The following is a 15,303-nucleotide window of genomic DNA, read 5'->3' on the forward strand; positions in this document are numbered from 1 at the left end:
CCCCTCTTTGCCCACCCCACCCCTGTGCCAAGCCCAAAACAGATCCGTGATCGAACTCGGCATCACCCAAACTGGACGGAGAAAAAAGTTCCACACCTTTCAAGCAAAAGAACAATGAATGAAAAGGCGGTCGATCAACTCCGCGTCTTCCATATACATCAAACAAATATTGGGGACGATGAGGGCTCTTCTTTGCAGATTATCGATGGTTAATACTCTCTTTCTACCCACAAGCCAAGCAAACGCCGCAACTCTTGGAAAAGCACCATACAACCAAAAATGATGCAGAAAAAGATGAGTACAAGGCTTGCCACATATCAGCTTGTAGAAAGAACGAATGGAAAAGAGACCCAAACTATGGACTTGCCAACCCATTGTGTCCTCTTCTTGAAGTGAAGGAGCTAAATTCTTCAGCCTCGCCAACAAATCCGCCAATTTAGAGATTTCCTCATCGGACATAACCCTTCAGCAAGGAGGGGATCAAACGATCAAACCACCACATATAGAGAAGCAGTCTTGGACAAAGATAAAACGATCAGAGGTGAGACAAGCCACGCTAGGAAGGTCGTCTTGAAGTGATGAATCTCCTGCTCAGATGTCCACCTAGAAACAGATACGACTACTGGTTCCCAAAGAGAAGGAAATTCCTTTCATAAATAAATGCTACACCGCTGCCGGGCTCACCAACTCCTCATCATCTACATGCACTCCAAGCAGTTCGCTATTTGCCACATTAACGTTGAGCCCTAATACCGCTTTGAAACAAACAATGATTTTCTACAAATTATCCACCAATACCATGTCCACATCACAAAACAAAAAGGTGTCGTCAACATACTAAAGGTGACTAATCTGCATCCCCCGTTTGATAGTCTAACAACTTATTAACCCAAAAACCTCTCCTCTATGAAGCATGTGGTTCAAAGCCTCTGACCACAACAAATAAGTATGAAGATAATGGATCACCTTGCCTAATTCCCCTGGAAGACTTGAAGAAGCCTTTAGGCGGTCGGCGATCCATCAATCAAAATGGTGAAAGAAGCCAAAGGAACACAAGACCACATCCAGTCCCTCCAATTCTGCCCACGACCCAACCTACTAAGCATATAGTCGAGGAATTCTCAGTCAACATGATCATACGCTTTTTCAATGTCGAGCTTGTAGACTACTCCCTTTGCTTATCTTTGAACCGTGAATCGATACATCATGGGCAATTAAAGTGCTATCCAAAATTTGCCCTCCCATCACAAAGGCCCCTTGATTCTCATATATGACACGCGCAAGAACCTCTCAAAATCGAAGAACCAAAACTTTAGCAATGATTTTGTATGGGCCTTCAATAAGACTAATGGGCCTAATCTCTTTAATCATTTCCACCATTTCAACTTTAAGAATAAGAGCAATGAAGGACACCGCTAACTCCTTAGATAGGCGGCCACAATCATAGAATTATGAAACAAAGTTCATCACATCACTTTAAACAACAAGCCAAAAATGTTGGAAAAACAGCATTGGGAAACCATCAAGGCTGGGAGCATTCTCCCCACACATAGAGTCAAGGGCAACTTTGACCTCCTCCTCAGAATAGGGCTTCCAAGAGACTACGCCAACTTCCTCGACAATTGCGAAAATTCCAAATTATCTAATCTCGATCTCAGCCACTGCTCACGAGATTACAGGTTCTTGTAGAACAAAATAATGGAGTCACAAATCTTCCCCTTCTCTGAAGTTCTACTCCCAATCTCCCATTGATGACCAAACTACTTATTTTATAGTCCCAGCCCTTGCACTAGCTATGTTGTGAAAGAAACACATATTTCTATCCCCTTCTTTAAGCCATAACACTCTTGATCGATGCCTCGATTAGATTTCCTCTTTTCTAATATGATTGGTATAACTAGCGGCAAGTTTGGATCTCTCTTCACAATCTTCAATAAACAGCAGATCGGTCACCTCCTTAATATCCAACTCATTAATCACCTTCGGCAAAATGCCAAAATCTCAAATTTTGCCTCCCTAGCACCCCAAACCTCTTTTTCCAGCCCTTAATCTTTTTTTCAACAAACGAAGTGATGGGGACATCAAAGGACCTACTTGGATGTACCAGAGACAAAGACGACCACCCACATTAGCGCAGCTCTCTTTGTGGATGGGAGATGAGTTCCAGATGGGGCCCACCAGGCCATTTCCATTGGGCATGCATCAAGAAGACCTCACTTAGGGATGATGCATGCGGGCTGCTTAGAAGACAATTTTAGTCATATAATTTTTATTTCATGTCAATCCGACCGTTGGATCTTGTCGATCAGGCTATTAGGCCATCAAATCTTCTAAATATGGGCCCCTTGGACCCTGATCTTGTTTCATTTATGTTTTTTGTTATTTTTAAGATTTATTGACGGTTAAGGTTGATGGAAAGTGTTTTAGTTTGCTTATTTTGGATGATGGGCCATGTCACTTAAGTGAATGGCATACTTGTAATTTTTTTGAAGTTCTAATATAAAAGCCGGGGTTGTGTATGGACATCCAACCCTAATGGGAAGTTGAGAAAAGAAAAGAAAAAAGGTCCTTATGTTGAAAGGGTATTTTCTTCTTTATTTTTAGAGTTCGTGAGAAACCCTCCGTTCCAATTGAATTCTGGAAGGGTAGAGGCTTGCTTGGTGGTGGATTCCTCCAAGGTGCTTTCTTCCTCTTTCTCTTCTCCAACAAGGTACTCGACTTTTTCTCTTTTTTCTTCTTTTCTTTCCCTTACAACTCTTTTAAACCCATCAAAACCCAACCCAATCCACCTCCTTTCTCTTTTCCCCTACCCATCCACGCGTGGACCCGCACGCACGTGCATCCATACTCCATACAGGTTGCCACGTGTGGACCCAATTTGTTACTTTTCCCTCCTTGATTCCCCTCCCAAACTCTACCTAATTCCTAGATCCCTAATTCCCAAATCTCAATCCCTAGATCCTAAAACCATAACAAAAATCTTTTTTTTTTTTGTAAAACCTTTCCCAAAACTTGATTTTATGGGGGGTCATTGTCTTTTCACGTGGTTGTTGCACTACATATGCTGGATTGGAAGTCCCTACTTCCAAGTGGGCCACTCTCGTAATATTTTATATTTTTGTGCACCGCGTATGTGATAGCCTAGGCCCTTTCTGTTACAAACCTGAATTTTTTGAATCTATTATGTGGATATGTTTGGTTTTACATGCTGAATGATGAAATTAATACGTAATTGATCTCACATATCGCATCGTATGTTAGTTTTCAATCGTTCTACATCAAATTTGGTATTAGAGCCTAGGTCTAGTGTAGGGTAGGTGTTCGACGAAATTCTTATACCAATAGTAGAGCATATGGATCGCATATAGCTTGCTAAATTTTCTGATTTGGCTTGTTAAATTTTTTGCTTGGGTATTTTAAAAAGTCATATATTGCTAGAATTTTCAGATTTAGTGACTTTAAGACCACTAGTTTTGGCCTTATTAGAATCATTCTAGGATTGTCCATAGGAATTAAGGTACTTAGAGTCATCATACATAAAGTACAGGCGCATCATATAGTATCACATTGAGCATCATCAAATCTGAATTTTGCATTGCATTCATCATATGGTACACATAGCTAGGTTGTCTTTCATTAGGGTCGTTTAGTGTATGCAAACGCAAACAGGTCATGGTTTTGGTCAATTCCCCACAATGAACCCGGATCAAATTGTCAAGGCTCTCGAAAAGATTGACTACCATCTGACCGCCATTGAGACGCACAATAGGACCACTACCGCACAATTCACTGCCAGCAACCAGCATATCACGCGGCTAGAGGCCACCTCCCACAGTTCTCCCATTACCAAGGAAGACCACCAGTCTCATGCAGGAGAGCCAGCGGATGAGGACCCAGTTGAACAAGGTTCAGTCCCAGTAGAACCCATTAGGGGTCGTAATAGGAACTTTAGTGAGGAAGTAGGTCATGTAGGACCGCGTGCCCATGGGCCCCTTAGAGAGTCGCGGGATCAATACGACCATGAAGAACGAGTTATGAAGAGCGTCAAAGTCGATGCTCCCAATTTTAATAGTCGCTTGAACCCAAAGCATTTCCGTGACTGGCTAGCTGACATGGACTACTTCGAGTGGCATGACATGTCAGATCACCGTCAAGCGAAGTCCGCTGAGATGAAGTTGACGGGTCAAGCCAAGCTATTATGGACCACTACAGAGCAAAAGGCAAAGCGGCGTGGAGATGAACCCATTACATCATAGGTTGAGATGAAAACTTCTTAGGGAAAACTACGTCCCACTCTACTACCGTGATCGCCTTTTGGATCAGTAGTAGTCCTTGAGGCAAGGATCAATGCATTTATCAGATTACATTGAGAGATTCAAGGAGTACGTGATACGATGTGATGTCGATGAGTCCTCTGTAGTGACCATGTCTCGTTTTAGGATGGGCTTGCGCCCTTAAGATTAGGCGTGAGCTCATCCCTCATGATGTTGGTTCAGTAGAGGAGGCCTACCTTAGTATAGAGGAGCTTGAACAGTACCTAGTGTAACCGACCATGAAGCGGTTTGGGTCTCGTGATTCCAGTGGCAGGGTTGCTCATCAGGGAGCCAAACTAAAGCCCTAATTGGTGCTCCCACCTATAATAGAGATGTTAAAGGTAAGGGTCTAGTTAGCACTAGTTTGAAGAGAAGTGAGCACATGCAGAATTTCCATTGCAACGGTTATGGTCACCTCGCAAAGGTATGCCCGAACAAAGAAAGGGGTAAAGCTCTTATGATAGATGAGGCAGATGAGGATGAAGAGGGAAATTGCGATGTAGAGGAACATGAGCCTGATGTTGGTGTTAGTGATGAGGAGTTTGATGAGCAGGACACCCGCACTCTCATAATAGTCGAATGCGCCTTTGCCCAAGGTAAAGAAAATGATTATTAGAGCAGGAACATGATCTTTTACACTTGTACCAAGTGTGGAGTAAAAATTTTGTAAAGTGATCGTGGACAATGGCAGCTGTACTAACATGGTCTCTACCGGTACCGTGAGTCGACTGGGCTTGAAAGTCGAGTCTCACCCTTAGCCCTACAGAGTGTCGTGGGTTGATGAGTCCTCCATTCCGGTCTCACAACGATGTTGCATCCCCATCCAATGTAGGTCATATAAGGATTCTTTGTGGTGCGATATGGTTCCCATGGATGTCAGCCATATCATCTTGGGGACGCTACAATATTCGGTCGCTTGAATATTTGTACATTCATGTTTGAGGGCAAGAAAATTAGATTGAGTCCTCTTCCACCCAAGAGTATACCAGAAAAGATGGAGACCACCAAGAAATGGTGATCCTGGAACTTCGAGGAAGTCCAAGCCTAAGTCTCCACACATTATTAATGTAAAAGAATTTGAAAGAGAGATTGGGGAGGATTCAGGTGTATGTATGCCCTCATAACTAGCGAGGCTACCCCCCAGGTTGGTGTAGAGTTACCCACTGAGGTGATTTCGGTGATGTCTTTCCTGACGACCTCCCAGGTGAACTTCCACCTATGAGGGAGATCCAGCATGCCATTGATCTTGTCCCCGGGGTCGACTCTCTCAAACCTTCCTCATTACAAAATGAACCCCACAGAGCATGCAGAACTCAAGAAGCAAGTTGATGAGCTTCTTAAGAAAGGGTTAATTCAGGAAAGCATGAATACATGTGTCGTGCCCGCCCTTCTGACGCCCAAGAAGGATGGCACGTGGTGCATGTGTGTGAATAGCAGAGCCATCAACAAGATTACCATTAAGTACCGGTTTCTTATACTGCGTCTCAATGATATATTGGACATGATGGCCAATGCCACAATTTTCTCCAAAATAAACCTCAAGAGTGGGCACCACCATATCCATTTTCGCCCAGGTGATGAATGAAAAACTGCCTTCAAGATGAAGGATGGGTTGTATGAGTAGGCTAGTCATGCCTTTTGGGCCGACCAATGCCCCAAGTACATTTATGCGAGTCATGACCCAGGTGTTGAAACCCTTATGGGGAAGTTCCTAGAAGCGTGCTTTGATAACATCCTTATTTATAACATGACTAAAGAACAACACCACCACCTGAGGCAAGTGTGTGGAATCCTTACGGCAAAGAAGTTGTATGTCAACCTCAAGAAGTATTCGCTTTTGTCTAATAGTGTCATCTTCTTAGGTTTTATTGTGTCATATAAGGGCATGTCTGCGAATCTCGAGAAAGTCAAGGCCATAGTCAATTGGCCTAAGCCACGTAATATTCATGGGATGCGTAGCTTTCACGGCTTAGCCACCTTTTATAGGCGGTTCATTAGAGGGTTTAGTTCCATCATGGCTCCCATTACCGATTGCATAAAAAAGAGGAGTTCTGATGGACTAAAGCAGCCTCTAGAGCGTTCAAGGAGATCAAAGTCAAGATGACTGAAGCTCCTATCATGCGACTTCTAGATTTTACAAGGCTTTTGAGGTTGCTTGTGATGTGTCTAGTGTAGGTATAGGAGGAGTGTTTAGTCAAGAAGGGCACCATGTCGCTTTCTTTAGCAAGAAGTTGAATGAAGCGAAACAAAAGTATTCTACCTATGACAAGGAATTTTATGCGGTAGTGCAGTCTTTGTGCCATTGGCAACAATATTTATTACCGCAAGAGTTCGACTTATTCTCTGACTATAAGGCTTTACACCATCTCAACTCGCAAAAGAAGTTGAACCCGAATCATGCCAAGTGGGTCCAATTTTTTCAAGAGTACACTAGTGTTGAAGCACAGGGCCGGGGTTGAGAATAAACCTGCCGATGCGTTGAGTCATAAAGTTGTGTTACTCCAATCCATGAACGTCAAAGTCACTGGGTTTGAACGATTAAAGGAAAATTATTCTAGTTGCCCAGATTTTGAAGAGGTGTACGCATTGCTGTTAGATGGTGAGTCTAGGGGTAGTAGTGAGTTTGTCCTTGTCAGTGAGTTTTTGTTTAGAGGTGATAGATTGTTTATACCCCGTATGTCCCTCCGTGACTTTCTTGTCTAGGAGCTTCATGTTGGAGGGATAGTTGGTGGCTTTGGGCATGACAAGACTATTGCCCTTGTAGAGGAGCGTTTTTATTGGCTAAGTCTCAAGCGAGACGTGGCTAACACTATGGGGCAATGTAGAACTTATCAGCTGGCAAAGCAAAGGAAGTAGAACACCAATTTATATACACCTTTGCCAGTCCCCCACACCCCATGGGTTGATATTAGAATGGATTTTGCGCTTGGGCTCCCCAAGATGATTAAAAAGCATGATTCCATTTTTGTAGTTATGGACCGTTTTTCGAAAATGGCTCACTTCCTCACATGTTCTAAAACGTCTGATGCCACGTTAACGTGGCTAAGATATTCCTTGGAGAGGTAGTTCGTATGTATGGTTTGCAAACGACCATTGTGTAAGATTGAGATGTGCGGTTTATGAGTTATTTTTTTAAAAACTATATGACACATGATGGGAACAAAGTTGCAGTTCTCTTCGGCATACCGTCCTCAAACTGATGGTGAGACGAAAGCTGTCAATCGAAGCTAAGAGAATTTGCTACGATGTCTGGTGGGAGACCATATTAGGACTTGGGATGCAGTTTTGCCCATAGCCGAATTCGCATACAACAATTCCATCAATAGATCAACAGGAATGAGTCCACTTGACCTAGTATTTCGATACAAGCCTAGAACACCTATAGATCTCATACCCATGTCCGTCTCACATAGGTCATCTGAGTCCGCAGAAGCATTTGCAAGGCATATTCATGACTTGCATAGCGAGATCAAGAGACGCATTAATGCTAGTAATCAACAGTATAAAATCTCTACAGATTCACATCGTAGGTTTAAGGAGTTTCGTGTGGATGACTACAACATGGTCCACATTAGGCCTGAACAATTCCCACAGGGAACCGTGAGGAAATTGCATGCCCACAGTGCAGGTCCATATAAAATTTTGACAAGAGTGGGCCCTAATGCGTATGTGGTGGATCTTCCATCTAACATGAGCATTAGTGCAACATTCAGCACGGAGGACCATGTGCCTTCTGGCGGACCCACACCCCCATCTTCTAGCCCTCCTGCAAACCTTTCTCCTAGCCCAGATGGTGTCCCTGACCCCACCCCCAGCCCATGGCCTTTAACAGACCCTACTTCCCACCCATTGCCTTATCTTCCATCACTGGTGGAAAAGAAGAGCTCAAAGATATTCTGGACCACTAAGCGGTCTCTACCTGCCATGAAGGATATTAGAAATACCTAGTGAAGTGGAAGAACAGGCTGAAATCAAACAACACCCGCATTACAGAGGCAGAGTTTCAGCGCATTGATCCTGACCTCCTCTAGCGTTACCACAGCTTTATTTTGCCAATGGCGAATTCTTCACAATCGAGGAGAGTTGATGGGTACATCAGAGGACCTACTCAGGTGTACCAGAGACGGAGGCGACCGCCCACATCAACACAGCTCTCTTTGTGGATGGGAGACGAGTTCCAGATGAGGCCTGTCAGGCTATTTTAAAGACCCCACATGCATTGAACGTGCATCAGGAAGACCCACTTAGGGATGATGCATGTAGGCTGCTTAAGAGACAGTTTTAGTCATAGGATTTTTATTTCATGTCGCTCCAACCATTAGATCTTGTCAATCGGGCCATCGGATCTTCCAAATCCGGGCCCATTAGACCTTGATCTTATTTCGTTTATGTTTTTTTTGTTATTTTTAGGATTTATTTGACGGTTAAGATTGATGGTAAGTGTTTTAGTTTGCTTATTTTGGATGATGGGCCCTATCACTTTAGTAAATGGCATATTTGTATTTATTTTTTAAGTTTTAATATAAAAGCGGGGGGGGGTTGGTGGTCTTTGTTTTTAGGGTTTGTGAGAAACCCTCCCCTCTAATCAAATTGTGTAAGGGTAGAGGCTTGCTTGGTGGTGGATTCCTCCAACGTGCTTTCTTTCTCTTTTCTCCAACAAGGTACTCCACTTCTCTTTTTTCTTCTTTTCCTTCCCTTACAAGTCTTCTAAACCCAATCAAAAAACACCTCCTTTCTTTTTCCCCTACCCATCCACGCGTGGACCTGCACGCACATGCATCCTTACGGACTACCACGTGTGGGCACCTTTTGGTACTTTTCCCTCCTTGATTCCCCTCCCAAACCCTACCTAAACCCTAGATCCCTAATTCCCAAAAAAAAAAATCCCAAAACCCTAATGAAAATCTTTTTTTAACCCTTTCCCAAAGCTGATTTTATTGATGTCATTGTCTTTTCACGTGGTTGTTGCACTACCCACGCTCGATTGGAAGTCCCTACTTCCAAGTTCCAAGTGGGCCATTCACGTAATATTTTATATTTTTGTGCACCGCGTATGTGATAGCCTAGGCTCTTTGTGTTACAAATATAAACTTTTTGAATCTATTATGTGGATATGTTTGGTTTTACATGTTGAATGTTGAAATTAATGGATAATTGACCTCACATCTTGCATCATAGGTTAGTTTCAATACTTGAGGATTGTTGAGCTTGCTCATAGTCTTTCATTCGCAGTCTCTAGCATTCGGCTAGAGGAAGTTCTTTTCCACTATCTCTTTCTTCTTTTCTTTGATCTGCTTGCTTTCCCTTTGGAGGTTTGCATTAATTGGTATTAGAGCAAGTTCTGCTCTTGGGAAACTTAAAGAAGGTAATTTTCTCATCTCAATCCTACCCTTTTATCTTTCCCCTTCCTCAATCCTTCATCTTCCATTTTCTTTTCTCTTCCCAAAATCACCAAACCCTAAACCATACCTTTTCCTTTTTACCCTAAATCCTTCAAATCCTAACCGTACAAAAAAAAAAAAAAAGCTTAAATTCTCTTACAACCCTGCCATATCCTAATCCCATTCCAACCCATCAATTCCTTGCCCTTCCTCTTTTCCTTACCCAAAAAAAAAAAAAAAAAAACAATCACAAACCCGTAACCCTCATAACTTTAGACTTAGAATCCAAACCTATAGTTCAACCCATGTTCTTGTTTGGAGATGTCGTGGATATAAAGATGCTCATATGTGTCATACAGTTATACCTATTCGGACTCTCATGCCTTTTCATATCCATCGCGCTATTCTTCCCCGAGTTACTTCAATAATCAAGATTGCCCTTCCTATCACCTTGAGTCATGCCCATTTTCATATGTGCCTTATAGTATCTCCAAGAAGAAGAATATCAGCCTAGCTACGGAGTCCAACAACATCGTTATGTGCAATCGAAAGCCAAATGGATGAACAACCTCTAACGGGACTATCTAATTTATCCCGAATGAGGAAGAAATGTTCGCACTTTGGATCCCGGTAAGCATGGCAAATTTGACATTTCAGATTATGATGGTAATTTGGATCCCAAGGTGTTCAATGACTAGCTAAAGTCAATGAAGCGATATTTTGGTTGGTACGAGATGTAAGAAGCCGTCGAGTTACGTTTTGTTGCCCTAAAACTTAAGGGGACAGCTCAAGAATGGTGGTAAGCTATTGAGGAAGATTTGCAACGGCGTGGCCTTCCTCCCATAAGCAATTGGGAGGAAATGAAGCCAAGATTGAAGCGAAGGTTCCTACCACTAGATTATGAGACAACTTCTCTCCAAGAGCTCCTCATGCTTCGGCAAGACAATCTGACTGTGGAATACTCACAATGTTATTATGACTTAATTATCCACTGCCGCTTAACAGAAACCAGAAGACAACATGTGGCACGTTATTGCAATGGGCTACAGTTTGATATGCAAAGAAAATTGATGATCGTTCAGCTTAATAACGTACACGAAGCGTATCAGATGGCCCAAAAATGCAGGAGTACAAGTTGGTGATAAGGCATGGTAGCCCTCAAGGTGGGGGCTATGCATCCACCTGCCCCGCTACTAGTGGCTCCACTTCGCATTCACAACCATTTGTGTCCCACAATAACTTGCCTCGGGATTACAAAATTAATCAAAACTCTGCCTCCAATCCTCTTTTCTGAAATGGTGATACAAAGGGAAAGTCTATTGCAAGGGAGGTCGACCAACACTTGTTTCAAGTGTGGTAGCCGTGGATATTATGCGATAGAGTGTCTCTTTCGCGATCTCCAGTTTAGAAAAGCAAAAAAACTTCATTGCAGACGAAGTCAAAGATGAACATAAAAACGATCCGGAAGATGACGAGCGGGAACTTGAGGAAGGCCTAAATGGCCTTAACGAAAACAAGTTATCATTGGTAGTTAGAGGGATTCTGAAAGCACTAAAAGAGGAGGCCAAGAAGACTAGTTGAGAAGTAAAATCTTCCTTACACAGGTAGTGTGGTGGAAATGCTATCAAGATCATTATTGATGGAGGCTGCAGCATGAACGTGGCATCACAAAGCATGGTAGACAAGTTAAAACTTAGACCTCAAACACATCCCAAGCCATACAAGATTGCATGGGTGAATGACATGTTCATCCTTGTGAGTAAGAGGTGCTTAGTGAACTTCTCTATAGGTCATTACGAATAATCGCTTTAGTGTGACATCATTCCAATGAAGGTCACACATATATTATTAGGGCACTCGTGGATATACGATAGGTATGTAACTCATAAGGATCGCAAGAACACATAGAACTTTATGTAGAAAGGAAAGCCCATTACTCTTAACCCTATAAAGGATGACGAATCCAAAGAGGAAAAGTCGACTTCCACAATGTTGAATATGGCCCAATTCATGGAATAAGAATCGCGAACGGGAAATCATATATGCTCTAGTAGGATGCAAGACCAATCCAGTTGGTGATGTCTTTGTTCAACCACTTGAGATTCAGGACGTTTTGTCCCAAATCCCAATTTCAGGATTTAGTCCCTGGTGAACTACCAAGTGAGCTTCCACCCATGCACAACATTCAACATGTGATTGATTTGATACATGGAGTGCCATTGCCAAATCTTCTAACATATCGAATGAACCCGACAAAGCATGCAGAACTTCTTCGACAGGTGGAGGAATTGTTAATAAAAGGTTTCGTTTGTGATAACCTCAGATCATGTGTTGTGATGGCATTATTGACACCAAAGAAGGATGGCAGCTGGTGCATGTGTATTAACAATCACGCCATCAACAAGATAACGGTAAAGTACCGTTTTCCCATTTTACGCCTAGATGACATGCCGGACATGATGGCGAATGCTATAAACTTTTCAAAGATTGATTTTTGAAGCAGGTACCACCAAATAAGAATTCGTCCTGGAGATGAGTGGAAAATTACTTTCAAGACAATAGATGGATCAATGGCCAGATCGAAAGAAGTTCAAGTCAAGTCAAAAAGTCAGCTAACAAATTATCCAATTGAAGAGACTAGAGGATTAACATATATGCACGATCCAATGGTCAACGAGATGGATACTTTCACGATCACCATAATGCCATCTCAATGTCAATCAAGGCTCACAGATCGAAAGCTAACTGTGATGAATGGGCCACAATCGACGTTTAGAACATGGAGGACTAATAACAAGGCACCATTACCTTTACGACACGGGGCATAACGGTTGTAACGGCCGTTACGGTCTCTCTTTTTTATTTTTCTATTTATTGAAAAAAATCCCAAAAAACCTATATCTGCCACGTAATGTTGATTAAAAAGTATGAAAAACATGTATATGTCCCGTAATAGACCATTACGAGGCTATTATGGCCTTTATAGGGGATGTAACGTGCTGTTAACGGCAATTACAAGTCATTTTTTTCCATAACGGTTGTTACAGCCATTACGACCCCGTAACGTGTAACAGTTGCCACCGTTACCTTTACGTAACAGCCTTTACGGCCCCATAATGGCCTTTACGGCACACCATCCAATAAGAAGCAAAAGAAAAGATGGCGCATGTTTGAACACCGTATTATGCACAAGCCACCCATCAGGCATGCGGGTCTCCACCATCAACTGCTAGCTAAGCCGAAGAAGACGCATTATAAACAAGGATCTTTGCAAGAGATTATGATTACCAATTTAAACTCGAGGACAAGTTGTTTTTTTTTTTTTAAGCTGGGTGAAATTGGTGCAACCAAATAGCCACACAAGCCGATTGATCACATTTGAAGAAAAAACCCACACGTCATGTGCACGCTCCACACCTGTGTACAAGAAAAGGCCCAGTTTTCCTTTTTGGCCAATCACTACTTTTCTTTTCTTTCAAATCTCTACATTAGGAAATTTCTTTTTTCTTTCATATCTTTATATCAAGCAAGAAGTAATTTTAGATTTTTCTTATTTAAGTTATTTCTTATTTAAGTGCTTTCTTATTTAGGTAGTTTCATATTTCCATATCTTGTCTAGCTAGAAATTCTATTTTTAGATTCCATAAATTTTATTGCAGATTGTAAGTACTCCTTATAAATAAGGCTTACACCTATGGAATAAGACAGGTGTATTGATAATTTTTTTAATAACTCTCATATTTCTCTACAGTAGTTGTTCAACGGGGGAGGGACTAGAGGACTATTGAGCTTGCTCAGAGTATTTCATTCGCAGTCTCTAGCATTCGGCTAGAGGATTGTTGGATTCTTTCCCACAATCTCTTTTTTCTTTTATTCGAACTATTTGCTTCCCCTTTCGGGGTTTGCATTAAAGACCATGATTGTTGCAGGGGCCTTAAAGTGGATGGTCCATTGCCCAGATATTGAGGGGATCAGATAAGGGTATCATTCTGATCACTGATTCCAAATAGACAATCAAGTCAAAGTTAAACTCACAACAATCGAGTGGCTACCATTGTCCGATCCTTGTAAATTCAGGATACAACCCCGTCCACTAACTCCCACCAGATCAACAGTCCTGATCACAACATGCATTTGCAACATGTATGGTGTGTACAGTACTTCATAGAAAGCACACCTCAGAATAGAATTTTTCAATAAGAATTCCAAGTAAATCCATACCCATTTCAGCAGACGGCCCACCATTCCTTACATGGAGCCCGGTCTGAACACCTGGGCTCTGGTCTCTCAAAGGGCCACCGCTCCCCGTCGACATGCTATCGCAGTTACTCCCAATGTCAGCCCAACTGCCGAATGAATTATTCTCCTGTGAACCCTTCCTCCCAACGCCCTGCCCCCCCTTCTTTCCAACACCCCTCTCCACCACGCCAGACGAAGTTGAGCACCCGTCTGCAGCGCCAGCCCGCCTCGAGAGGTTGCTCACGCCGAGCGCCGATCCCTTGTCAGTAGTGGTAGCACGGAACCCAAGGAAGCTCTCCTGCGGCAGTGGCCCGGATCTTGTCTTGATCCGGTTCAGCCCTAGCGACGCCGCAACGAGCGGCGAGTCCTTGATCTCGGGCGGACCCTTCCGCAGCTTCGCCGCGGCGGAGGAGGAAGATCCAATAGCGGGAGCGGAATCCAACACCTGCTGCGGCGGCGGCGGCTGCTGCAGCTCTTTCCCTTTGCTGGCTTCCTTCTTCTTCTGCACCTGATGGTTCTGCTGCTGTTGCTGCTGCGTCTGACTTTTAGAAGCGTCTCTGACGAGAGTCTGACGGCAGATCTGAGGAGGATCGGATTTGACCTTCTTCTTCTCGGATCTGGCCGTTGGTGAGGATCCCATGGTCGGGGTTTTCGGGCTACTGTTAGATCCGTCTGAGGAATCTGATTTTTTGGAGGATGAGAAGAATCTACCCTTGAATACCATTTCTGTAACTTTCTTTTTCTTTCTTTTTTTTTTCTTTTTTTTCTTTTAGAGAATCGGGAGAGAAGAAGGAAGATGATGAAAGACTGAGAGTTGAAAATAAGGAAAAGAAAGGACCTAATTTTGGTAAGAAGACTAAAAATACATGTATGAAGGATTTTTGGGATTGTGTTGGTAGGAAGTGAGAAGCGGAATAGATGGCTGTTTTTAGTAGTCCTGTTGACTATTGGATGATCTGGAGTGCTGCAGGAATGACTATTTATTAGTTCTGGTTTATTGAAGATATCTTCCCACTCGTGTGTGAGATTGGAAGCGTCCATCATGTGTAGTGGGGTGTGAGAGTTTTATTGAAGATATCTTGGGACTCGTGTGTGAGATTGGAAGCGTCCATCATGTGTAGTGGGGTGTGAGAGTGATGCAACTTGCCTGTAATCCGCGTTACCAGAATCCCTCTTTACCCAAGCTCTCTCTTTCGCGGCTTCGGTGGATCCTGACTGTGGGCCTACCCTGATGTATTTTTCTTGTATCCATGCCGTGCATCCGTTTCCCCGACTCATCTTAGGGCATGAGTTAAAAACCATGGCAGATCGAAATCTCAGATGGACCACACCTTGGGAAACGGTAGTGATTGAATGCTCGTTATTGAATA

The 15,303-nt window shown here is 42.9% G+C and overlaps 1 protein-coding gene across 5 annotated transcripts in view; it reads right to left on the bottom strand.

Moving 5' to 3' along the window:
* LOC131251485 (probable serine/threonine protein kinase IREH1) overlaps nt 1-14,884 on the bottom strand; it is a 70,206-nt gene extending 55,322 nt beyond the window's left edge. For 2 of the 5 annotated variants that reach the window (XM_058252223.1, XM_058252224.1), the window contains exon 1: nt 13,916-14,882. In XM_058252223.1, the coding sequence (XP_058108206.1) occupies nt 13,916-14,657 (742 nt within the window). In that variant the 5' untranslated portion in view covers nt 14,658-14,882. Of the gene's footprint in view, nt 1-13,915 lie in introns of all 5 variants that reach the window. The other 3 variants (XM_058252226.1, XM_058252227.1, XM_058252225.1) reach the window with 2 other exon arrangements.
* Nucleotides 14,885-15,303: the final 419 nt, after the last annotated feature.

Source organism: Magnolia sinica, chromosome 7 (assembly GCF_029962835.1).
Source record: "Magnolia sinica isolate HGM2019 chromosome 7, MsV1, whole genome shotgun sequence".
Lineage (NCBI taxonomy): Eukaryota > Viridiplantae > Streptophyta > Magnoliopsida > Magnoliales > Magnoliaceae > Magnolia > Magnolia sinica.